The 27,421-nt window shown below is 40.9% G+C and overlaps 1 protein-coding gene across 2 annotated transcripts in view; it reads left to right on the forward strand.

Annotated features, from left to right (window-relative positions):
• The first annotated feature begins 239 nt into the window (after positions 1-239).
• Positions 240-27,421, forward strand: part of KPNA3 (karyopherin subunit alpha 3) — a 47,357-nt gene continuing 20,175 nt past the window's right edge. The window contains exons 1-2 of one of the 2 annotated variants that reach the window (XM_063392061.1): positions 240-437; positions 20,056-20,100. In XM_063392061.1, coding sequence (XP_063248131.1) covers positions 360-437; positions 20,056-20,100 — 123 coding nt within the window. In that variant the 5' untranslated portion in view covers positions 240-359. Of the gene's footprint in view, positions 438-642; positions 952-20,055; positions 20,101-27,421 lie in introns of those variants that run through there. The other variant, XM_063392060.1, reaches the window with a different exon arrangement.

Consider the following 27,421-nt stretch of genomic DNA (forward strand, 5'->3'; position numbering starts at 1 on the left):
ACCGCTCCACGTGCAGCGCCGCCGCCAGCCGGGACTACACGTCCCAGGATGCCTCGCGGGGCGGGGGCGGGACCGGGGCGGGAGGGGGCGGGACCGGAGCCGGGAGGCCGCGCCACGATTGGCCGGCGTCCGGCCGCCCTCCGCATCACGTGCGCTCGCGCCCCCCCGTTCTCCGCCCCCCCACCCCTCTCCCAGTCACTCAGCAACGGCGCGCGCGCGCCAGCGGCCCCCCCCTCCCCTCCCCGCCCGTTTCCCCCCCTCGCGCTCGTCACGGAGCGCGTCCCGCTTCCCTCCGCCCCTCGCGCGAGCCGCCGCCGGGAGCCGCCGGAGCCGCCTCGCAGGAGCCGCCGGGAGCCGCCATGGCCGAGAACGCCGCCGCCACCGGCCTGGAGAGCCACCGCATCAAGAGCTTCAAGAACAAGGGCCGCGACGCGGAGGTGCGTGTGGGGCCGGCGGGGCCCCGGCCGGGCCCGGCCTCCGCCTCCGCCGGCGGCCGCCAGAGGAGGGGCCGGGCCGGGCCGCGCTCGCGGCGGGAGGAGGCGGCGGGGGGAGCGCCCGAGGGGGGTTTTTTCTTCGCCGTCATGCGGGCGGGCGCGGCCGGCGGGGGGCGGAGGCAGCGGCGGGGGGAAGGGTTGGCGCGGCCGGGCCGCCCGCGGGCCCGTCCGCCGCCTGCCCGGTTCGCCGGGGTCCGGGCAGCGCCGCCGGCGTGCGGCACCTTCTCCTCCCGCGGCGCTCCCCGCTCCCACCCCGGCGGCCTCCCCGTCCTGCCGCCTTGCCGGGCCCGGGGCTCGGATGAGGCCTCGGACAATGGTGCCGGCCGCCTTTTGTGCCGCCCCCCCCGGGGCGGTGGCGGCCCTTCCGCCGGGGCTCGGGGCTGCCTGCCCTCGCCCCGCCGTGCCGCTGCCGCACACGGAGGCCTGTGCCGGTGCCGGCGACCGCTCCCGAGCTCTGGTGAGCCTTGTTACGGTGTGCTGTGCTGTCCCGTTTTGTTCTGTGTCCGACGGTGTATCAACCCCTTTTTTTCTTTTCAGTTTTGATATTCTGTTTTCAAATGCTGCTAGGCGCATCAATAATGGTCAGCTGGGCGTCTCCGTCTAAATGGGAAAGGAGTGCGGTGCTCGGTGAGGCTAATGGAGTAGTAGTTTAGTCCCCCGAATTTGAGAGTTTCAGGGTTATTGGGAGTTTACTCCCTGGAGATGTTCCAGAGGTCTTCGAATCTGTGTATCATTATCGGACACATCTTCAGTTCTACTCGCAGTTGAAAGAGGAAATCCCAAATCTCATGTTTAAGTTTCTGTAATAGGAAAGGAAGGGGGAGGGAGCTCTGAAATCAGGCTAGGATTGAAATCGGCTTAGGATTCACTAGAGTGAAAACCTAAATATGTGTCAGATTACTTTGACTTCACCTGAGGGTGTTTTCCGTGCCTCTGTTGATTTTATCACTTAACTTTTGTAATCAGTAGACTGGAATTTTAGTCCTCTGAAAGCACATTTTGTATTTTAGCAGAATTCACACTTCTGCTGCTATTGTTTGGGTGGAGACAATTTTATGCAGGTCAGGCTTAGCGGCAGCAGTGTCTTTAAGATGACATTCACAGTGTAAAGTAATTTTAATTTTTATTTAACTCTGCGGCAGTGAATCTTTCTCACAGAAAATATTGCATGTAAAGAGTATGATAACTTCAACACTCCTGGCTAACGTTAGTAAATGTTAGAAAGTAACTAAAAATTGCCCATCCTTCTGTTTAGCAGTTGCTTCTCAGGGTAAGGAGGGGGCGTGGTGCATGTCTTTCTCCCCTTCTCATCCAGTGAGGCTCTTCCTGCTGCTCCTCATTCATTTTGTCCTTGTCTCATCTCTCCGTATTGGTTCCCGGTTTTGTTGCTGCTTTCTCAGTCACTGGCCTGAATCCATCAGAGCTCTAAACAGGGAAAGGTTAGGTATGTTCATGCCTGGCGTGAACTGATCTGTCATCCACGCTTGCTTACATTATAGCACACCCAGGACTAGGGGAATTAAATATCTGCCTCCATGGGGAGGAAGGAGGGAATGGACCGTCTAAGCTTTGCTGAGATTACTTCTGCCACACCAGCTAAGGTAGTTTAACTCTCATTTCCCCCTGAAGGGGAGTAATTATTTTGGAGTAGTGTATTTGCTCTTTTGGAGAAGTATATCCCTAGGGTTGTCTTACAGTGTGCTCACTGAATTCCTTACTGTGGCTGAGCCCACGACTGGTGCAGAGCTCCAATAATGGTCCTGTGGTTAAAGCTGTCATATCTGCTTTTGAAGAGGGTTAAAATCTAAGTAACATGTATCTTTTGCACGAACAAATAGGTAAAAGGCAGAGGTATTTTAAAGTTGTCTACCCATGGAGATATGCTAAAATGAAATATAGCTTCATTTAAAGGACTTTCAAAGATCAGAAATGTGTCCGTGTCCTTCAAAACAATTAAATTTGTATTAAATATCTGAGATTTTCTACTAAACCTCCATTTTGACTCTTTTCTAATCCAGGCATTTAAAAGTTCAAGTTGGAAGTACCCTTCTGGAGTAAACTTTATCTAACTTAAGCCTCTAAAAGTAAAACAAAGTAAGTTAAGTTTAGAGTGGAGAATGAATGAGCACAGCAGAGCTGTATAATTGCTGTGCCTCTCTTGAGGAACTGGTACACAGACTGACCTGCTGATTGCACAGATTGTCTCTATGTAGTGAAAGTTATTGGCTCTTCACAAAGAATTTGTTTTCTAAATCAAATATACCTAATTCCCAACTGTCAGCAGTTAAATACACTTGGTTTGCTCCCCATAGTGCAATAAAGAGTTTTATGTAGAGATCCTGCCTCAGATTTTCTGTATTCAGCTTTCGAAATCAGGAGGCATCAGTGCTTTCTTTGGCATTGATCTACATCTTCTCATTTTGTCAAATTCCGCCAAAGAGAAATGAAGTGTTTGGAACTATGGCATAATAAATCATGGTCTGATGTCTAGGTTATATCTTCTGGAAGACTGAAAATATTCAAAGCTGTACAGTCTCAGCATCAGTTTGAAAACAGTGGCACTTGAGTCACCTTCTGCCTGGAAGCAGTCACTGCCTTTGAACACATCAGGCTTGAACACATTCCTTAGTAATCTTCCTTTGACTGGTATTAAATACTTGGGAGTTACTGTTGATCCCCTCTGGGTACAGACTTTTCTGGCAGACCAAAATACTTACTCCTTTAATTTGTAGTTAACTCATATTTGATTACTGAGTTTGCTGGGCCATTTGTCTTTGCTTTTTCTTAATACAACTTTAAGGGAAACAAAAGATGAGTAAGTACTTTTGGATTTTGTTATGTACCCCATGCAGCTTCTCACTGTGCTTTTCTAAGAGCAAAGGAACAGATCTGTTGAGCCAAAATCAAAGCTTCTGAATCTTTGACCTGCACAGGTTCATTCTCCTTTTTCTAGTGTCAGGTTTGGGTGGAAGTTCCATACCTCTTTGTTGTCTTTCTCTTTTAGGGAGGTCGAGTTGTTGATACTGAACTGGAATTCTGATTTTTGGGTATTAATACCCCAAAAAATATTTAGCCCTCAAAAGGGATAATAGCAAAATCAAATGGCAGAAATTAAGTGTTCTTCACTTAATATGAGTTTCTGTTCTTTCTTTTATTAGTGAGATTTTTCTATTTTTATAGGTACTGACATGTGATTAGCAGCAGACAAAGTTAACCTCAACCTGCAGACCTGATCAATAAGGAGCCAAGACACTCGTGGCTTCTTCTGGACAAACATCTGCCAGTTCTCTCCTCACAGCCTTCTGAATTCTGTGTTCTCCAGAGATGTGAAAGAAGTTTTTGAATTGTTATGCATAAAATGAGAAGGCTCTCCTGTGTTCATCATGGACATGAGTCTTAAATCTCAGTGATTTATTTTCTAAATATCCAGCACTGATTATTCTAGTACAGTTGAAGCTTTACAGGACAAAACTAAACAGTTGCAATCATTTAATTTGTGACACCCATTGTAACTGCAATTGTTTATATTGATACCTAAGCTAGCCCAGCTTTTAGAAAACCTAATTTCAACCTTCTGATTTTTGCACTTCTTCAGGTTCATTCTTTGCTTAGTAACATCTGTCTTAGCCTTATTTACTCCTTCAATGTCTTAGATTAGAAATGTTGCTATTTCTTCATTACAATAGCAGGCACCCATTTGTTGACTCAGTTCTGATGTTTTAGGTGATGGATCAAACAATCTCTTTCTGTCAGGATTAGTCAGCATCCCTAACTAAAACTGAGGAGAAATTCTTGGTGAGCAGAGGTGTTATAATTTGTAGGGCTGTCTGCATGACTTGCTGGTGGGTTTTGTGTGTGTTATAATGAGACTGTGTGGTCATGTAATTAGCAAAGTGCATACTAAATTAAAACTTTATGTGCACTCATTAAAAAAACAAAACAACCAGCCAGAGAAAGAAACCCAAGACCTAGGAAGGAGTTAGTGTGTTATAAACTGAATAACTTTATGTAAAAACACTTCAGTGGCTGGGATTAAAATTACCTTTTTTGTATACTTGTCATACACCTAGTCATAAGTTAAAAGAGGACAAATCCTTGATCTTCTGTTGGTTAGGCTGTAGGGTTGTCCTGCTGAAATTTGTAGAGGGCCTTTTACAAAAAGGAAGTATAGCCTCTCTGTCATCTTTCACCTACTCCTGCTCTATTTGATTTTTAGTTTCTGAAGTTCTGATCACAGATGTCCTTTCCCCCGTAAAACTCTTTATTGCACTATGGGGAGCAAACCAAGTGTATTTAACTGCTGACAGTTGGGAATTAGGTATATTTGATTTAGAAACAGGCAGTTTTATCACCTTTTAGTTTGTGTCACCTTTGGGATCAGGAACTTTGAAGGATACATTTTTTTCTCTACCTTCGGCGTCCTCACCCCAAACGAGGCAGAGAAAGAAAGTGGGCTTAGCCCAGATCTCCATCATCAGCTCTGGCAGATTCAGTGTATTTACTGCTCCTGCATTGCTAAAAGTGAGGATCTGTTTTCTGAGGATGCTTGAATTAGTTCCCATTTTTCTATCACGCTGCCATGGATTTTCTTGCAAGCAGAGGAGTGTCATTCTGGGGAGGCCAAATCTGTGCTGTCTCTGGGCGTCTGGGAAGAGGTAGAGGTTGACTTAAAGCCATGTTCATGTCAGGTGTCAAAGGCTTTTTGCAGTGGAGGCTCCATCCCTGCACGGTGTTAGCGAATGAGCACACTGCTGCTGCCAGCTCATTTCTGGATGCTCTTCTGTGCACTGAGTTTTTGCTGTCTCCCTCTATTCTCCTCCAAGACTTCATGAAACAACTAAGGGTTGTAGCAGTCCCAGAAATTCTGTTACTCCCAGCTACTTTGTACCAATGCCGTTTATTTCAAGATTTCACACTACAGGTTGATCAGTTCTCTATGCCTTTCACTTTGACACAGGAAAAGATACCAGGAGGGATTAGGGCTTAAACAGCTGCTTTGGGTCGATTATGGTACTATTGGACCTGCTGTCCTAAAAAGTTCAGTGCTTGTTGAGTGAAGACACATGTGTCAGGTAGCTTCCTGTTGGGAACGAGATGTAATACAAGATCCAGTACTCTCATGCAGAGTTTTTAATGCCAGCTGCTTCTTTATTATCCTTTAAACCTAGTGTGTGTGTATATATATATGTGTATATACACACATACATACACACTCTTGATGGAGCACAAGTGTGTTCTTGACAAAGCTGTTACCCTTGGAAAGAATTACATGGGTAGGAAGTAAGATACGGATGTGAGAAGCCTCCTTGGTTGCTATTGCTACAGAATTTTCCAAGCTTTAGTCTGCAGGTAAATGGTACAACTCTGTGAAATGTTTGTGACTCTTGGCAGAAAGAAAACACCTAATAAGTCCATTTAGATCTACTATGTAGTGTTTTCCTTGAGGTTCAAAATCAGTTAAATGCATTTCATTTGAGAATATTTAAATACACAGATACATTAGGAAATTGTTTATTTCAAAAATACCTATGGAGAAAGCAATTTGGAGATGGTATCTTGTGATGAACATAATCTTCGTAAGCTGATTGGGATCTGTGCTTGCTGTATTGAGGCCCAATTATTGCTGTTTGCTGTTGTGATATACCGAGCCTCTGGTAATCTTCCTGTAATTACAGAATTTGTTTTTCTTCATTCTTGTGTATTTCTAACACTACAGCAGTGGCACTGGTATCTCTAAAGCTGCTTTTATAAAAGGATTGATTTTTAATTTGTAGAATATTGACGTCTAGTCACAGCTGGTAGCAGTGTAACAGTCAGACTAGTTTTAAAGGGCTCTTTAGCTATTTTCTACATAAGTTCTTTGAGGCTTTTATAATTGTATAGTTCCAGCACATATCCAAGCAGGATGTTTTGTCCTCTAAAACTGTGTTATATGAAAAGACAGCAATTAGGAGGATGCACCAGCTACAAGTAACTGATCAGATTTGTATTTGTTGTGAGATTAGAAGTGGAATGAGGCATCTAATTTATAACAGGTTAGAGGAGGCAATGAACTAGTAGATAATGGGTTGTGTCATGAAGTAGCAAAGACAAATTGTCAACTGACCTGATTTGAAAAAGAAATCTAAAACCTGTATCTCTTCCAAGAATAGAGACTGTCAGTTGTTTGCAAAATACCTGCTGTGGGAAACTGATACTGAATTGATGTTCCTGATTACTAATACAATAGCAGAAACTGGGCTTTGTATTCCATATCACAAAATTTGGTGTGGGTAGTCAAAAGCACTGGTTTCTTCCAAAAAGATAGTCATGCATCAGAGCTGTCTGTGCCTTGGAGTGAACTAGTTGCAAAGCTCTTCATATTTCTTTAATTTTCTGCTCCTTAGCTTCCTGAGCCAGCCCTTCACATCTGGAGAAGACCAGTGGTGGCTCAAAGAGGTCAGTGTGAAGGGGAGTAGGTATATTTGTCTAGTGGTATTTAACTGCTGGATTGTTATCCCTTCACAATCAGATTAACACCGTTAAATCTGCTGGGGAGGCTCCTCTGGGTCAGCTGACACTTATCTCCTTTCTCAGGCTAAGCAAACGTTTAAACTTGATTTTGTGTCTGTTTAAAAGGTACAGCAAGTACAGAATAAGAGTATATAATGTACCAGTGTCTGCAGAACAGGAGACCAATTTGTATCTTCTTCATTCAAACACCTGTTACTGAACTACTCATTTCCCCCATACTCTGTCTTGTCTTATCAGCTGAGGACCTCTTCTTGAGCTTTTTTAACCTTTGTAATTGTCAGATTCAGTGACAGGTGGTCTTTGGAGATGGTGATGGAGTAAGTCATTTGCAAAATCAGTTTGGCAAAACAGCTGCCTTTCAAGACTTGAAAGTGTTGATGGACGTGTGCTCTATTGAGTGTTCAAGGCCCACTACAAACTTGCTGGTGTGGAACACAGAGCTTGTCGGCATGAGAAGGTTGTCAGTCGCACAGGGTGCTCGGCTGGGTTGTGCTCAGGTTTTCAGAGGTGCTAGCAGGGGACTCCTGACCGGGTGCAGTGTCAGATTTCAGGTCTGCAGTTCTTGGAGTCCTAGCCCTTGCCTCTTCTCAGTCAACTGCAGTGTAAGTCAGAAGCTTGATGAAGTTCTGTGGAGAGACAGTGTTGTGTCTTGCTAAGGTAACTGAAGTCTCCCTAACCAGCAGATACTCTTCATGCAGCTTTTTGGCATCAGGGCATCTCACTTCTTTTCAGGCACATGTAATGTGAGATGCAAAGTCAGTGGTAGTGATTTCTCTGCAATAAAAATCTGACTTTCAGCCAAATACAGAAGGCCTTCCTCGTCAGGAGAGGGTCCTGAAATGAGAGATGTGCTGCAATTCATCAGGATCCTGTTAACCACTGTTCACCAGGTGTGCAAGAAGAATCTGTAGTCTTCATAGCACTGATCAAACAGCACTGGGGAGCAACCTTCCAGACAAGAAGAGACATTAAAGGAGTCCTGACATGTTCAGCCAAGGTGACAGCACCTTTTTTTTAATGGGAGGATGTATAAATCGAAATTTTGAGAAACCTAAGGAATCCTCAAGGAGAGAAGTATGATACCCAAGGTGTTCAAGTAATGTAAGCACACGGATTCTATGTTTCTGTCACATTAAAAAGTGAGGTAGAAGCATCTAGAATTCAGGATACCAAAATGATTAAATCAGAAGGGCAGCTGACAAGGTTCATAAGATTGTGGGATGTTGCTAGAGTGTATTTTCTAATTCCTAATGCTCCATCTTCTTCCTGCGTTGTCAGCTGGGTTTGTTGTTTTCTCTTGCATCTTGAGCAGAATGATCTCTTCATAGATTTAATTAGGCAGCTAGCACATGTTTAATCTTTTTTTTCTTTTTTTTTTGCCTTTTGATTATATCTTTCAAAAAACAGCAAAGAAAATCTGATTTCATTTGAGCCATGTAATATTATACAAAAAAGTTTGCTGTGGTTGAATATAGCCTAGCTCTCTAGGGACTTGATTTTTTGGGTTTTTTTCATGGCACCCTGTAAATGTATGCAAATTGCAATTATTTTCCCATTTTATAGATGGAATAATGAAACTTTTTTCCCCACTTCACAGGGAGATGCATATAAATATATCATGAATTCATAGAATGATCGTCTGAGGTACTTTGGTATTACAGTTGAAGACTGTTAAAGTATCTGAAAAGGGAGTGTCTTTATTCAAACACAGATTGCACAAGAAGGTACCTGGGTAGTATTTATAGACTTGTATGTTTTCTTTTTTTTCTTCCTAAGGGAAACAAGTATAAATATTTGGCAAGCTTAAGAATCTCTGGTCTACTGATGTTGCCCCAGAAATCTGTGAAGCCTTTCTGACCAAACACTTAACTTTGTAATGAATTTCTTGAAAGTGGTGTTATCTACTGTTTCATGTAAGTTTTTACATTTGAAAGTATTTAAATCTTTATGTTGATCTGAAGATTAAAATTCTAGTCAGTTGTTTGCACCTAGTTACCACGAAAGGTCCTAATTCTGCTGTGCTGCTTTGATGTGCTGTACACCAGTGGATATGGTATTTTGTCTGTGAAATATGGTATTAGGTGGTGGGTTTGGTTTCTGGTAACATCTGTTAGTAAGAAAATGAAACTGTACCTGAGTTGGTGTTCTGCACTCTTCAGACTCTTCTAGTCTTGTGGACTGTGGAAGGGAAAAGGGCCTTCCTGTCTTTTGTGGAGGCAGTCAGGTTTTCTGCCTGACTAGACAGGTCTGCTGCTTTCCCTGCTCAATAAAGGGATGAGAGGGATGCTTGCTTAGGAGAGGACAGAGGGGGTGTCGTGTCTTGGGTGAATTGTGTAGGTACATCATTTGTTCACCCCCAAGGACAGGTTAAGCTTCTCTTTCCAGGAAACTAAAGCATTTACTGCAATGCTCATGCCTTACAGGAAAATAACTAATTACCTTTTTAGAAGTTTGTGTATTGGCAAAAGCAGATTCCTGTAATGCAAAAGTACAAAATCTCAAATCCTTGTACCTACTTAATGTGTCAAGAGGCCTTAATCTTCTAACTTGCAAAAGAAGTGTGAATAGGAATCACTTGTAATTAGACTATCTTGGTTTCCACTATTCTTGGTGTTTATGTGGTGTGTTACAGTATTCAGGTAAGGCAGAGCTGGCATCTTTGTGAAATCCAATATGCCCTTCTTTCCAAAAGATACGGGAGAAGAAAAACTCAATGCAGGTATCAGTTGCTTTTGGGCTGCAGCATAAATGATGAAACACTGCAGTAAAGTTTTTCAAGGTAGACCTTTGTCAAAATGGAGATGGTAAGTGACTGCATTGCTACTGCTTTTCGTCACATTCTGTGGAGAGTTTCCTTGCCCTGTTAGGACCACCAGTCAAAAGTAGAACTTGGAATTAGTTGGTGATCCTTGCTGCCTGCCTGTTGGTTTGTGCAGACCAGCTGTGGCGCAGTGATGAATTTATCTTGGGATGCTGGTGAATTACCTGGAAACTTGATTTTGCCTTCAGGTGGAACCCAAATGGGTGCATTGTGGTCTTTGGTCTGATGTCAGTAAAGGTGTGATAAACAGTGTTAAGATCTACATCTGAGTGGAAATGCTGTAAAACTTTTGTCAGGATATATTGTCCTTGATTCACACAACAGCAGTAACTAGCAACTGACTAGATGTTGTATTCTTTCCTGAAGTTTTGATGTTGAATAGAGAATTCCAGCTCTTTTATTCTATATCAAACCAGGAGATAACATATTCATTGTATTCCAGACTGCTTCATGTCCTTCGGTATTGGTGCAATTTGTGTTGAATGCAGCCAACTAACTTGTTTCCAGTCCAGCCTTCTGAGGGTTGTTTAATAGGTTTGTACTTGTAAACTGGGTAATTGGTATATGGGAATGAAAACATGAGGGTTCACTTCTTGCTTCTTTGCTGGTAGTAGCTCAGTAGTTCACAGGTTGAACAATTGCAGAGTGGATATCAAGACCTCGAAGAATATCCTTACAAAAGAGCTGGTAAGAAATAAACACAGCACTTGCTTTTCTGCCAAGATCTTTTGGAGTAGTAGAGGCAGACAGTGTGCATGGGCAGCTCTGTCTGCTTCCACAGGGCTTTCAGGTTAGTCAGCATCATGAGCAGGAATAATTGGAGGTTTGTGGTTTTCCATATTGGCATGGGAGTCTGACTTCAGTGAGTCATTACCCACCACTAAGTAAAAGAGTTACGGTAGATCTCTCATTCATCCAGTTTGCTGAGGCTAGCCAGGTTCACATACGTGAATTATCTTGTCACAGGCTGGTTAACAAAAGGCAGCTGGACTTGATTTCAGGGGCCCCAAACTGGGGATTAAAACAAAGTGTGGTGGCTCTAACTGCAAAAAGATCTAGTTTTCTTTTAGTGGCCTTTATTAACCCTGGGGAACATAGGTCCCAGACAGATGATGGCATAAAATACAGTAGCATAAATACTGCACTCTGCTCTTCATGTTCCTAGCACTGTGTTAAATGTTACAAGCCAAAAGGAAGCTTTAAAATATTATGGTCCTGCAGCACACAGGGAATCTTAACTAAGTTTTAATACCTTCTGCAAAATAATACAATGCTTACCTAAAAGAGGTGCAAATACCTTTTGGGTCAAATAGTAATCAAATGAAATAAAACTGTCTTGGAATATCAGATGAAGGTATAGACACACTTTAAGTTTGTTTGGCTGCTTTGGTAAATCTATTGCTTGTACTGTGGACTCCATCCCCCCACCTGCATTTTTAGCTGGGTCAGCATAATTTAATGTGGAGCTATGATAATAAAGCCAGAAGTGAAGTTGTTCTAACTTTGTAGTCTATACAGCTGGGAAAAAATCCCTTTTTTTTTTCCATAGAAGGACAATTTGAAGCTTTATATAGGCACACTTGGTAATTAGGTAATTTGGCTTGGGGAAGAAGAGTCTGCCTAGAACATACACTGGTTGGGGGGAAAAAAAGATGGGTAATAGTACATGATGCTTGTAGATAAGGGAATAAACCTAGCTGTAAGGGTTAATTTGGACTAAACATTTGGTTTACTTTGACACGGATGTCAAATCTTTTTGCACGTCGAAAAGAACTAGATGGGATTGGTGTCCAGAGCATCGTTTTTATTTCCTCCAGTTGTGATTAAGTAGTTGCATCCAGGTCATCATGATGCAGTCCCAGAATTCTTCCCTCCTGTATTAAGATATACTTGCAATTCTCAGAGTAAGGGATGTGCACTTTGAAAGTGTGAACAGGTAGAACAGCAGTGTCACCTCCTGTCAGTGTTCTTTGTCTTAGTTTTTATCTGAAGCCAGCTGTTAACCAGAACGAGTAGAACAATATCATCATTTTAAGCCTCAACTTTACACATACTAATTATATGCCTATGCAAATTAGGAGTATTTAGCTTCTGATGTTAACCAAAGACAGGCAGCTGACAATCTTAATCATCCCATCAATTGTATACAAACAAGCATTTTGATGGGGTTTTTTTCTGCCCCAAACCAGCCTGGCTCCTGAGGCTTCTGCATTTTCATGTGCATTGCAGTATTTCATACTTGTTGAGAGGTGTCAGGGAAGGAATAGGGAAAAAAGGCCAGTAAAGCAGTTTTTAGGGAAGAACATAAACATCACCTTTTATTGTCTTGCACCTGCACCTATGTTGTGAAGTATATAAATTGTACTCAAGGATATGCTCGTATCCAAGAGGGAAGGCATTATTAGTTAAATCCAATCCATCTGTTGGAACTGGGCCAGTTTTCTTCTTTCAGTTAGGCAGGTGGAAGTAGTCTAGAATTGACTTGCAAATACTGAGTTGTTTGGGCACCCTGTATGTTTAATCAAGTTGCTTTATTAACCCAGCTATGTGTTCAGGGCAGCTCTTTCCTCTAAGCATGTAACTTCTGGTTTTCTGAGACCTGTTTCTGTAATGCTGAGAAGCAAAAGCAGAAATAAAGAATTTAATGATGTTTGCAGATTCAGAGAAATTAGAATTGGTCACTGAATTTGTTCTCTCCATTTAAAAGCTGAATTTTCAACGGAATTAAATGCACATCTTCCTAAAGTTTGTGCAAACATGACTTCTGTATCCACAGAATAGCCAAAGCTGACATTGGGCTGTGGTGTTCATCTTGTCAAGATGATCCTGGATTTTCCACTTCCATGGGCTAGCTCGAGGCTGCTGTGTGCTGGCTGACCTGCAGCAGAAGTAGGCAGCTGGCTGGTCGTGGGGCAGCTGGCAGTATTGATGTGCTGTCTGCATAAAAACATCTGCTTCCTGCCTCTTCACTTCTGATGGTTTGTGGACTTGCTTGCTCAAGTTGTAATGGAAGTGATCTAAATGTGTTGATTAAAAGTTGTCACTGCTGACGTATCCCGTTTAATGAGGTAGATGCTCAGGATGAGCCCCACAGTGAGCTCCCTATCTTGTTCTTACAATGGTAGGTAGATTTTAGTTGTTAAATGCTGGTTATGCCTTTAATCTTCCTTCTGGCACAATTGGTATAGCTACAAGTAGTTAAAATTATTAAAATTCATACCACTTACTGTTGCAGCATTTGATTATTTTTTCTGTGCAGAGAATGTACATTATTAAGCACCCTGTACATGAAACTTAGTTTTTAATTTTGTTTAAGTATTCTGTATCCCACCATACAAATTGAAATGTAATGACCTAACCTTTTGACTAGTTACATCACCCACACATTTAAATAGTTTTGGTTTGCTGATTTGTACTGTAACTGGGGATGAAGTAATCTTACAAGTGGCCAGAATTCTATGACTCCAAAAGTGATATACTTTAAGGAACTTGAAAGTGTTTTTAATCAATTAAGAATGATTTTTAGATATGAAGTAGAAACTTAAAGTTAATAGAAACCCTAAGACTAGTTCTAATATTTGTGGATGAGATTGAGCTTGCTTAAAGTAGCAGCATTGTTTAAAAACATGTTTTCACAAATGGAGGACTATTCTGATTGCTTTGTCTAAGTTGTGATTTTTATCCTTTTGGATAGCTTGATTTTTTTTTTTTTTTTTTTTTTAAAATTTTTTTTTTTTTTTTTTTTTTTGTCTGCAGCCTTGTATATCTATAAGTAGGGTTTGCGTTTTTGTTCCTTCCCACTCTGGTACAACACTTTGTGTTTGCTACAGGGGATTTTGAAAAATGTTTTGTTCTTATGTACAAGTACAATTGATATGTTTTGGGGTTCCTGGAATTCCTAGTTTACAGAAGCTATATGGATTGCCTTTTCGAGTAGTTTAATGTATTATTCAGTTAAGTGTTTCTTATGTTAAACAGAGGCTCGAGAAGCTTGTTAGACTTACCTCCACAGAATCTCAGTGTTACTCAACACTTCAAAGTAATCCTTTTTTTTTTTTTCCAAGTAGGTCTGCATGGCTTGTGGTAAGGCACCAAGTGGCAGTGTGACAGTGGTGGTATTGGCTCTTCAGCACATAGTGGGCATCCTGTGATATAAACCTCATATGCAGTTTCACGAATGGGACTTGTGCAGCATGTGTGGTTCACAAAGGTTCCCAAATATTTGGTCACTGAAAAATCTTTGAATGTGCTGGCAGTACAGCTTATGCTGATAATTCAGAATTTCAGAGGCCACTGCTTTTTGATATTAAGAGTTTGATGCAGTTTTGCGTTCTGTCGTAAAACAAGTATCAACTGAAAAACAGGGAAGATATTTCCCTTTGCCTCAGGTGGCTGCAACTGAACTTTTGAGTTTCTTGTCATCTTGTTGAGAGAGATAGCACCCTTGTTGAGAGATCTGAAGCACTGATCTGATGAGGACAGCTGTATTCTGTGTTTCTTCTGTCAAAGGCAGTTTTACAGGGACTGTGGCATTCTTTTCCTCTTTTTTTTTTTTTTCCCAAGATCTAGTCTCTTAAATCTCTTGTCTTTTGTCAGCAGCTTAGCATTTTTGTGTTTTGTATCCCAGTGAAACAAAGTTCCCTTGCAGCCCTTAATACAGCAGCCCTAATCTGTACAGTCATTTTCCTCTTTGGCATATGAAATTAATTTCAGATTTGAGGGAACTAGGAATTACTTTTCCTTCAAGTGGAAGGTGATAAGGAGAGGTTCTTCATATGTAACTGTATCTGACTTTGGAAGAATGTTCAGAAATTCAGAGTAGAAGTGAAACACTGATTTATCTAACATCTAGCAGATCTTTTGGGGGTTTTTATGCTTTATTTTATGAAATAATAAAATGCTGAGGAACTTGAAATTAGAAATACTTCTCAACATCTACTTTTGACTTGTAACAAGACTTACAGTACTTGGCACATTACTGTGGTTATATCAGCCTGTCAAAAATACTGGTAAATAATTGTTCCTTACATATGGCAAACTGGGGAGAAGAAATGTCTTGTTATAAAAGCCTCATGAACTTGAGTCTGCCTTGCATCATGTGTAACAACTGAGATGTTATGTTGTAGCACAGCTTGATAAGTGTTGTGTTCTTATTTCTTAACACTGACTGGTAGTTACTAATTTTTACTGTTTGCACGTAGTGCATGGTGCATCAATACTTTGTGTTTAGGAGTGTCCTCATGGTTCAGATGCTGCAGCTGTCATAGTTTTTGTGGTTTGTAGGATTTTGCCTGTGCCATGGTTTCCCTGTCTGAGATTTGGAGACTGTCTTTTATTCAGTGAAACAGTTCAGCCTTGGCTTGGGGGTCAGGGTTGAGATGTGCTGCTTCTGTCTTCCATGAAGTTACTTGTTTGAGCACATTATGCTGAGACATGATCATAGTCAGAAGCTGTGGATGGCAAACCCTGTGTTAGATCCATTGATAACCTCTTGCTAGGCTTCAACTGTGTATAGACTTCAGCAGATGTCCTCCCAGCCTGGAAGCTGGGAATGAATCCTGAGTTAAGTCCAGAATGATTTTGTCTCTTCCCTCTGTTTTATCTGACCTATATTAGCTGGGGAAAATGTCTAGCCTTTCTACTAGTGTACGAATCCATTGTAAATGCCTGTCAGGTCCCTGCATGCTGGGTGTTGCAGGTTGTGTAAAAGCATGTTATTCTGCTTACAGTGGTAATGATTGCTTGAAGAGGGGCTAGCAGTGATAGCTAAGACTGCTTCTTTTATATTCTGTTGCATCATAATGTGTGTCTCTTCTGAGACTGTAGGAAGGTGCTGATGACCTGCTGTATTTCTAAAATTGTTCATCTGAAACACAAGCTTTAAATACTTTCCTTTCAAGAAATGCCAAAACAGGACAAAAAATTATCTGAATCATTTGTTTTTTGGGGAACAAAATTAGCTTTGCCAATCTTCCTGTCCTATCCTGTCCCACTCTCCCCACCTCACTCCATCAGATAAGATTGGAAATTGTGCCTTTTGGTCTGCAAGTTTTAAAGTAAAGCTTCCAAAAGTCCAGCAAGAGTATGCTGAATATAGAACTATATGTATACCTGCATTTCTTGTAATTAGATGAAGTTGAAACATTTTTTAGGTCTTTCAAGGCAAGGATGACTAAATTGTGGACATTCAGAGTCTTATCACAGATCAGTCTGTCACTAGTGTATCAGCTCCAGTGGTAAAGAGGAGAAAATCAAGCTGGGCAACAGTCTGGAGAAATTCTCAGAAAGCAGCATGAATAAAATTAGGTAATCAAGCCCTTGTAAAGTGCATTCATGTGTTTTTCATGTACAGTCTATAATTGCCACAATTGACAAGTATGAATTAAGTGGAATCTGTGGTCTTAAACACGCTGATGTGGAATGGTCATCTCATGTGTCAGGGACACGAAGTGTTGGATTAGAAATGGTGTCAACAGGCATCAGGCAAGGAGCGCTGACCATGATCCAGCCATGGCAACCAAGTTGAACTGCCAGAATGCAGCACAGGCTCTTTGACTTCAGTCCCGTGTGCTTGTAGGAAGCCTCTAGCCCCAGCATTGTATCACTGAGTCTTGGTGATCCTGATGACCCTGACAAACTGATTTTTTTAAAGATGCTGTGCCTGCAGGAGACCCTGTAAGACTGGGAGCCTTTAGTTTAGTGGGGGGCAGATTATACTCACTGTTTCCATGGAGTTAAGACTGATATCCCAGTTATCCACCTACTTGCTCTGTGAATGGAGAGACAGCATTGGACTTAGTGGTGAGTACTGCCTGTTCTGCCTTTTAAAGGAGGAAGGTAAAAAGAAAATGTACCAGAGCTGCCTTAATAGAGAAAGCACTCATAGTAAGTTTAAAATGAAATACAAAAGACCAGCTAAAAGAATAAAACCCAGGTAATATGGAGATTGTAATAAAGAGTATAAGAGTTGAGAAAATGTATGAAAATCTCAGAAAATCATGGTACTGGTCAGCAAAAATGTCTGCAGAGGTGATAACCTTTTTATAGATTTTTCTAAAGAGTGGTAGCTCTCTAAATGAGGAAAAGATGAGAGATTTTTGCACATTAAATGTGAAAACCATAACGGAATAGTGAAATATTTTGAAGATCAGCTTGATAAAAAACAAGGAAAAAAGTAAAAAAAAAAGTTGAGACAGAATTTAATAGGATAGAATCAGAGAGGCTGAAGTAATGGAAGTATGAAACAAAGATAAAACCCTAATGGAAAATCTGAATGAATTATTTGCCCTTAGAAAGAAGCTTGGAGTCTTCCCAGCAGAGACTTCATGGATGGCTGACTCTGAGTAACTGTCTTTAGTCAAAATATTGTTAGAGAAGGTTTTAGAGTAAATTGACGAAATGAGTAGTAAAGTCTTGCCTGAGACTGCACTGTATTTGGGTTTTATCTAAACCAAAAATATCAAGGTGCTGAACTGTTGAGCACAGCATATAGTGTTCCTTAGATCTGCCCTGCATCCAGAAGAATGGTACATGATACATGTTATCATTGTCTCCTAAAGAATTTCAGACTTATTCTGATTTTTCTGTTCAGTATAAGTGTTCTAGAGTATTCTTGCATAGATAAATGAGTAAACGGTAGGTAGGAAGCAAATCTAAAAGTGAATTGTGCCTTGCATCTGTTAAATCACTGAGACTTCAAATTTGGCACGTACAATATTGGATTTTGGAGAGGGAAATTGTAGTGGACGCTCGAGTTGATTGATTATGCTAGGGTACGCCTTAAAATTTAAGATAAATTAGGAATAAAAAATGAGGTTTTAGGGGAAAGTGGGATGGTGTTGCTAGTAAAAATTTCAGTAAAGAGTTTTGGTGTCTAGAACACAAAATAATCAAGAAGAGGAGACTTCACAGCATTGTCTAACTACATTTTTTATTGAAATGCAGAGTTACAGAATCATAGAATGATGTGAGTGGAAAGGAGTCTTAGAGATCTAGTTCTAGTTCCAACCCTCCCTCCCACCTTCCACAAGGGTAAGGGACACCTTCCACAAGACCAGGTTGCTTAAAGCCTCATCCAACTTGGTCTTGAACAATTCCAGAGTTGGAACATTCATGACGTTTCTGGGAAGCCTGTGCCAGTGCCTTACCGCCCCCATAGTAAAGAATTTCTCCTAATATCTAGTCTAAACCTGCCCTCTTTCAGTTGAAAGGCATTCCCCCTTGTCCTATCACTGCATGCTCTGGTAAAAAGTCTCTGTCCAGCTCTCTTGTATCCCCCTTTAGTACTGGAAGGCAGCTGTCGTGGGGAAGAAGTGTTGAAAGACTTCAGGCTATATGGTGTCCTTAAATTTGACACAGTTATGAAGATTATTCAAATATAAAGTTCTAATAGAACAAGAAGTTTGAATGACTGGTCCTGCTAATTGCATGTGATGACATCTTCATTTGTTCAGACAAATGAACCCACCCAATGTCCTCCCATTCCCCAGCTATCCAGTCCTTATGCTGAGCTCTTGCAGCAGGCTCAGATGGTCACAAGTAGCCAATGGTTTACCAAAATGATGAGAGGGGGAAATATGTGCAGTTCTGGTAGATGCTGTGGTGCTGGTGTTCTTTTACCTAAAGTAAGGAGGACTTTCTTAGTCTAAAGTAGTAGAATTCAAGCCTGGAGATGTAAAAGGAGAATTTTGTCCATATTTACATGAGTGAGCTGGCTAATCAAGCAGTGGGCAGGAAGACAAGCCATCCTTCTCTCCAGTGAACCCAAGGTAATGAATTTCAGAGCAGAGATGACAGCTTTAGGGAGACCTCATTGCAGCCTTCCAGTACCTTAAGAGGGCTTATAAAAAGGAGGGAGAGAGGGTTTTTATATGGGCAGATAGTGACAGGACAAGGGACAAGGTTTTTAAACTGAAGGAGAATAGGTTTAGATTAAATGTCAGGAAGAAATTCTTTACTGAGGGAGTGGTGAGGCACAGGTTGCCCTGAGAAGCTGCTGATGCCCCATCCCTGGCAGTGCTCAAGGCCAGGCTGGATGGGGCTCTGAGCAACCTGGTGTAGTGAGTGGCACCCCTGCCTGTGGCACTGCTGTGCAAACTGGCTGAGAACAATGAAGCTGTTGTAGTTATGTCCTGTGTGTATTTGTGGTGTGAAATCTGCTCATTTTTTCTACCTGTGTTTCATCTTTAGCATGTTTGGTATTTTCTTAGCTGGCTGATGGGGAGTGCTGGTGTTTACTGTATACTGCTGGTCTTCACTGGTATTTTTTTGCTCAGGGAGTTGTTTGCCCTAACTCAAGAGGAACATGATAGTGAGTGGCAGTGAAGGTCAGTAGCAAGGATAGGACATAGAAAGTATTTTAAAAGGCTAATTTTAGTTAGTGTGGGTGATCTTGCTGGGCTGCCAGCAGTCTTCCAGTCCTGTTGTCCTTTGAATTGCATTCTGATGGTTCTGATGGTGCATGTCTTTTCCAGTGATAGTTCTATGTACCTAGGGAGATTGCCTTCAGTAGGCTAAAATTCTTTTTCAGTCTTCTGGTCTTTCTTATCTAAGAGGTGCAGCAGCATTGTCAGGAATGCATCCTGAGTGCCCAGTATCTTTAAGGAGCCAAGATGCTTAAGGGCTGGTTTTCCTTTGCAGGGTTTAGGCTGTAGATCCTAAGGAGACTCAGTACCACTCTATTACTTTGTTCCCTTTTTCCACAAGCGTGATTAGTCTTGTTAAATTGAGCTCAGTCATCCTCTGTCAGTCATGACTGATTTTGGTCAGAGAACTGGTATAGGTTATGTGTTCAGGTTTTGAATGTGATTATATGGGAATACGAGATTGTCTAACCTGGATTTACTGCTGCCTTTCGTCTGCACATGTGAACACTTGGAGAGTCATGTCAGCAAAAACACCTGGAGAATCATTGTAGTGAAACTCCATGGGGAAGTGGATTATTTGTACCTTTGGGATACTTCTTGTGGTTTATGACAAAGCCTTCTGTAAGATGTATGATTTAAAAAAACAAAAAAAAAAAAAAGAGGGAAAGCAAGCCAAACAGACAAACAAAAATCCAGCCCAAGCAAAACATCACAAAAAATTACATCCTCCTAGAAACGATTGAGTTATAAATTATGCACAATTTTCCGTGTCTTGATGAATAACTGCACTTTTTACGTAGAAACAGCTGATTCCAAAACAGAACACTACTTTCTTGACATACTTTTTTTTTTTTATTTACAGACTATGAGAAGACACAGAAATGAAGTTACAATTGAATTGCGGAAGGTGAGCCTGCTTTTGTTTATCAACTGTGTTACTTTGCTAATAGTGCTCTGGTGTCTTAATTAAATATTTTTCCATAAGCTGTGCTTTATAGCCCCAAACTTGCATAGAAAAGGTGTAAATTTGTTAAATACTAATTGTGGTTTCTAGTTTATTTTTCTTCTCCAATTTGTGAAGCTCAGTATAACGGAGTAGTACTGCTTTACTCCAGTGTGTCACTTGGAAATAATCCATATTCAGTTTCTGTACCAGTTAGTACAGTGGAGCTGTCAGCTGTTCAAATGTTTAAAATCTCTGAATGGGAAAAGGGAGAGTTTTAGCATTTCGAAGTTGAGATTTTTCATTTATTTTGTTTTCTGAAAATTATTGCTTCCATGCTGTACATGGAGTTAATTTGGGGGTCAGATTTTGGCTATATTGGGTAAATGTCAGTATGATTGGGAAGATCATGAGTATGAGAGCTGATCTAATTTACTGCTCTGCCTAATTAGAGCGTTTGTTACACCCTCGGCCTTCATAACTCTTCCAACAGTCTGTCTAGGCACCTCAAAGACTTGCTTCTGAAGCATGCTTTAGAAGCTAAGAGAAAGGATAAACTTTTATTTGCCTTTGGGTACCTTTAGTGTATTTAAGGACTTCATACTGGCCCCTTTAGCTTTATCCTGTTAAAATGTCTTCAGTTCTTCACCCTTGTCTTGAACATTCTCTTTCTTAGATTTGATTTGTTGGTGCTTCTCAGGTTCAAATTGCCTGTATTTTGCTGGAAGTATGTGAGTCTGAAAGGATGCAGGCTGCAGCTAAGTTTTAAATGGAATATTGAAAAACAGTTCCTACCACAGCATTCTTTATATTAAATATGCATACTTTATATTAAGTATGTTGTTGACAGATATACAGTCTTTGTATGCTTTATACACTTCCTAGAGTACCACAAAACAAATATAGTTGCTTTGTTTGTGTAGTTAAATAAATGCAGATTTTTTTTTTTTTTTTTGCATTTGGCTTCTGTCTTCTGAATTATATCTGCTTTTTCCAGGCTTTCCCATTCTGTTCCCCCAGTATGTCTCAGGGCCTCTGCAGCTTGGTATAACCTGTATTTTCTATTATTTTCATTAATGATCTGATAGGTGTTTGTTTTGAATATTCTCAGTATAGCCCAAGCTCCTTTTGGTCTCCCATTTGACACTTATCTCCAGTTTGCCAGCTGAATCCTTGACAAGTTTGAGTGGTGCTTGCTTAGGAGTGCACATCCACCAAATTCCATCTTTTTGTTTTCATTATTTGCAAAATGAGAAGACAAAATCCTTACTAAAATCAAAGTGAAGGGTTTGTAAGTAGAAACTATGTTGGTATAAATCAGTTTGACTTGTTTTTGAGAAATTTAGTCTGCACTTATCACCTGACTGTGTAGGAGCAACCAAAAAATCTTGTGCTAGTATTTTCCTGGGATCCTTCTGTTCCTCTTGGAAAAAGCGACTGTTTTTTTCAGGTCATAGAGAAAAACTTCTCTATCTCATTGCAATATAAACAAATATTTCTAAGATTCATCCTGGGTCTATAATAATTAGTCAAAGAAATCTAATTTGACCCAGATGACTGGAAAATGATCAGCAATGGAAGTTTATGCTGACATGTTAGAGGCTCTCTTTGTTCAGAGGTGGTGTAAAACTCTCTGTGTGACTGTGAAATCTGTACTGGGAAGATTCATTCATAGTGCTTGGGCAGCCTGTGCCTGCTAGCAAAGCAAACCTGTAAAAGATGGCTTAACTAATGCAGTATATCCTTATACAGCTTGTTAAATTGAGATGGGATGAGTATTCCAGTATTCCAGTGCAATCTTTGGCGAGAAGTTTGCTGTGCAAAGTGAGAATTTTAATTTTAAATTAATTCTTATGATTGGTTTTTGTAACAGGTCACAGTTTCAAGGCCAGTTTATTACAGAAGCGTGGTGGGGAGCAAGTCAGACACTAAAGGCAAGGGATTGTCCTGTGTGGAAGGAATCCAGCATGGGCAAGTAATATGTGAGTGAAAATGAGGAGGAAGCCTATGAGCTGCCAGTGACTTCCCACTGAAGACTGTACATGCAAAGATCAGTTACACATTTAGAGGAGAAGCCTGAACACTGGATGTAGGTCAGACTGTAAATCAAGAGTGAAGCAGCTGCAGCACTCTTAAAGACAGGAATTGGTGTTCTTCTAGAGTGTTGGTTAAACATCTTCACTGCAGAGACCAGAAAAAAAATCTGCTTTAATAATAAATTCAGTGTGTGTCAACTCAGCTGGTGCTGGTGGGCAGCTGGTTTGCTGTGGTAACTCTGGCAGATGAGAATCTTCTGGTACAGAATCTGCTTCTGGTACAGAATTGAGACTGAAATGCTAAGGGATATGTTTTATCAAGTTCCAGCAATCCAATAATATCATTGCTTCAGTCTTTGCAGTTAACGCTGCTGCTCTAGCATGAGTATGCCAAATTCAGGAAATTTTTGGCATGACCTTAGTAATCCACCAGTGGCTCTTCAAAGGAAAGGGGTGTCTTCTCTTTGTCCCAACTACACAGATGCTGTGTGTACACCTGGCTTTGAAGAAAAGAGATGAGTTGAGTGTATTCTTCATCCGTACAGTTGAAGCACTACAGAGTCATGGGTTTGTCTTTTGAATCAATGTGGATATAAATATTAAATGAATGGATCTGATGAAATTGCTCACATATCTGTTTAGTAAGATGGAATAAATAAAAAATCACAGCGTTGAACAGTAGTAAACAATTTCTGCATGCATCAGTGTGAGGTGTTTATTCTCTTGAAATTACAGACATCAAGGTGCACTTGCAACACATTCTGTGTTTCAAGAACGTATCATCTCTATTCACAATCTTCACACCACAGCACTTATTCAGGAAGAAACTATTTCTTCCCTGGTTTTTATTTCCCAATAATTTATTGTTTGTTTAGGAGTTTAATTAACGAAGATTAACAAAGCTATCTGACATGAAAAGGTAGCAGTAGTCTGGCAGATTCCAGACTCCATGGGTTGGCATCATGAGCCAGTCAGATGACACTCCTCATGGTCAGGTGCCCTTTTACTGATTCTGTATTGGCTTTGTGTTCTATGCATTTTGAGAATGGATCTACTACATTTCTGGAAAGATAATTTTGGTCTCTGATTATATTGTTTGTACAGCAACAGGTCTGAGAGCCTAAACAATAGCCATCTCCCTTTCCTGACAGATAAGTGTCAGTTTTGACACTGTCACTGTCAGGTGATGGAGACTGCATCAGGATTTGGAATATAAAACTTTTCAGTGCAGCATCTTGACGAAGTCTGATGCAGTGTTTATTACTTGGTTTCAGCATCCCAGAAACCTGAAGGCTACTCTGTTAGTAACAGGGACCTTGGCATTAATTGGCTTCGTCTCAGTGTAAAGCAGCATATGGTGGATGAGCAATGGTTAGGATTCAGTTTAACGTTCTATATCTAAATGAATCCTGTAACTCCACTGCTCTGAGACATCCTTTGATTCTGGGTGCCTGGCTTTCTCTGAGGATGAAGTTTGCCTTGGGCCACTTGTGTGCCTACAGAAGGGTAGTCGTTAGCCAGGTCAGGGACACGGTCATTGAGTTCAATGTCACCCTTCAAAGGAAGCCTTAGCACTCCTAACCTCAGCAGAAACACAGCATACTGTCCTGCTAACTAGAATCCTAAGAACTTCCATGATCTCTCACAAGGTTTATTTTTGGCTTTCTTGGCAAACTCAGCTGCCCCTGAGAGCTCATAGACATGAGCTTATGAAAGCTCTAATTGCCAATTAAGTTTCGTGCAAGGCAAAGCAATTATTTGCTAAGTAAGTGGTGGATTAAAGAGTCACGGGCATATGTCTTTTTTTACCCCTTTCCGTGGCATACTGTCCTTGTTTCTACTCTGATCTTTCTTAAATAAGATTGCTTAGTTCCGTGATAGTTCCTAAATAAAGTAGAAGACTCCTTGAAGAAAGGAACCTGTCTTCATGTTGCTGGGAGTGGTAGGGTGAAAAAAATATTTTTTCTGATTCTCAATAAGTCTGAAAATTCAAAAGAAGAAGAAAATACTTAATTTCAGGATAGTAAAACTTACATCAGTTAAGTGTCTTTTCCAGTTCAGTGTGTATGTATAGCTTTTCATTCACTATAAAGAATATATTTTAGTATACCGTGTAAGTCTACCAGTTCGAAGAATGACTACAATTACAGACACTGAAGCACTATTAGTATGTTCTTCTGGAGGCTTCCCTATCAACTGTTAGTAGCACAAATTCTTGGAAAAGAATTTCCATTTACCCTGTCTGAATTGGTTCATTAAAAAAAAATACCCTAAGAGGAAAACTACATTCTTAATGGTTTCTTTTAGAGGCTTAGTTGAAAAGGACTATGAAGAAATTCTTTGGAGGCTCGCTTGAATCCATTTTGGTGAGATCTTGCTGTTCCCTGACTTAAGAGGTCTCAGTCTTTGCAATCCATGCTTAGGGCTTAGGCCATACACTGCTGTCTACTTACTTTTAGTTCATCTGCTCCTCTTCTGAGACAGATGAGCACTAACCAAACAGGAACGTGATGATTGCTTTGTTATCACAAAGGTGAATTAGCAGAACTCAAATGTAGGAAAGTTGCCTACGTCTTCTAACTCTATATCTGTAGCTATATCCTTTATCTGAAGAAGAATCTTGGAATCTGACTTGGAACCAGTGGTAGCTTAAAAGGGATGTCCAAGAAACCTGAATCTACCTCCATCACTGGCTTGAACCCTTAGTCTTTCCTTGGATGTAATTGCAGGGGCAAGACCTGCATGTTGCCATCTGTGAGTATATCTATTACTGGCTAGTGTTAGGAACTCCAATTTCTAATGCTGAAATATTCTTGAAGTTCTGCTTATTGTTCTCAGAAGACTCAGAAGTAATTAACTTTCATGCCACAAGAACTTCTACTGGCTGCTGAGCTCCTAAACTTCCCCTAACCTGAAGAAATGCCTTCTAATTGTTACCCGCAGGCAAAGATTTTCTTGGTAATTTCTTTTCCCTTTTAATCTTGAAGCCTCACAACAGCTGACACTCGTCACAGAGCTTTTCTGCATGTCCAGTGCTGAAAAATATGTAGAAATTCATATTTGACACCTTTCTCAGTTCCATTAGAGCATCCCATTGGTCATGTCCTCTAGAACTAAGTGCAGTGCAGCACAGAGCTTTTTGGATGTTTCCTTTACCCACAAGGAGTCTTCTGTTAAATCATGTTTTTGAACATTTGAAACTTGCTTGCATTGCTCTATACATTTTTTTAATCCTGTGGCCATCTTCCAAGAAGATAACCAAAAGAAGTACCAGGATCTGCAGGATTTGAATAATTACTGTTCATGTAGCTTGACCATCCCACTCTCAGTGAAGCAAATGATGGATATCTGTCATAAAAACGCGACAAGAAAGTTCACTCCTGCTATTATTACTGTTATCTATTCATTTGGCATGTTTACCAATACCTGTTGTTTGTACAGAAACCTTTGTAGGCTGCTGGAGTGCCATCTCTGCCACAATGTTGGCAATGCTCATCACCAGCGGTCAGCACCTGTTTATGAACTTCCATGCTTATTGTACATAGCACACAGGGTTTGGACCATGTTGAGGATCTTCCCTTTAGAGGGAGACCTGCTAGATTTTGTTAGTTGACAGGGTTTTACCCTTCATCAGACATTCCACTCTGATGCCTCTGCCTTTGAAGGCTTTGAACAGGACAGCTGTTTCCAGGTATGTTCAGTTGTCTTTGTTTTTGCCACAGGAGCCTGCAGAAGAGGTCGGTGCTTTGATTTAGGCAAAACCTTTTTGAGTTTGCTAAAATATGTCAAAATACAAGCATTTTAAAGCCATGGCACGCTGCAAATCATCTTCTTTCACCTTACGTAGGAGAGTGATTGGCCTGTCAAATTACTGAGGAGAGCAGTTTAGGTCCAGTAAGTTAGTTTAGTCCAGGGATTGGACTCTCTTGCAGACGGACAGAGCTATTTCAAATAGCCTAAGAGATACTATTTAGGACTGAAAGGTTTCATGAACACTTTGACTTTATAAGAAATGCTAATTAGAATAAAAACTTTTAGTACTTCTCAGTAAGTACTAGCCTCTCTGCCTCAGGCTGCTGTGGAAGGTACTCTATATTGGTTCTGACAGTTGTTTTTCAGCTCAGTCACCTGCAAACAGTGAGTAGCTACAGGAACATTCTTGCTCCTTTTTTCTTTCCTTGGCTGATTTTTTTCTGGAGCCCATCACACCATATAGCAGATGGCCTGAAGACATTGCCTGCACTCACAGAAATCTCAGCGTTGTTCTGTGGTCAGTCATGTGGAGTTTCTTTGTCTCTCCTTAGGGGATGTAATATCTTGGCCTGAGAATATGGACTGTTACTCGTACCTATTTTGGTTAAGGTTAACAGTAGGAGGCATGCTCTGAGCTGTGCTCATGGTGCCAAAGGATTGGATAGTTGTGTGTGCAGGTGTAGAAGGCTTACTGGAACAGGAGAGAGCCAGGCTCTTGTTCAGCTGGTGTGGGAAAACCACGTAAACGCTTTGTAATGGTATTTGTGCCATTGGTGCATTACAGTACATTACATCTTTGTGGTGAATCCATCAGGTAATATGCTCCTGCCTGATGCAGTTGGTCTGCATAATGCTACTTTCTCAGTGTTTAACTGGCTCCTCCTTTCCATCTTCCTCCTCTCCAGGTCCACTTGCCAAAAAACTGCCTGTGGTGCTTGTCTGTATGGATGTGATCCATGTGTGCAGCCGTTACTGCACGGCTCTGGAAAGGCTGCCACAGCCAGTCTGGGGGATCTTGTGCACTCTTGGAAGATCTGGTTTCTGTACTTAAAACCCAACTAGAATTAAACGATGCTAAGTCTGTGAGATGTTGTCTTCTGCATTAAAGGGTTATTCTCGTGCTTGTTTGTTGTTCTAGCTTTGTCTTATCGGGAAAAAGAATAATATATTGGTTGGGAGGATTTCAAACTTGTTTTAAGTTCCTTCTAAGGTGTCTGAAAGGGAAGCAAGTCCCAGAAATTTTTGACCTGGAATTGCTGGTTTTTATAACATAACATAAAATATTGGGGATCCTTCAACACATCATTTTGTTTAGAGGCTTTTTTACGTATTAAAAACAAGGTGTGATGTAATAAAATCTCATTAATGAATACTATGGTTATCAGATAGTTGAACACTTGAATTAAATCTTAATTAGCTTATAAAAAATTAAAACCAAACCTAAAAAGGTGTTCAGATATATGTACTGCATCATCATCTTCCATTGTCCCTTCTGT

This window comes from Prinia subflava, chromosome 3 (genome assembly GCF_021018805.1).
Source record: "Prinia subflava isolate CZ2003 ecotype Zambia chromosome 3, Cam_Psub_1.2, whole genome shotgun sequence".
Lineage (NCBI taxonomy): Eukaryota > Metazoa > Chordata > Aves > Passeriformes > Cisticolidae > Prinia > Prinia subflava.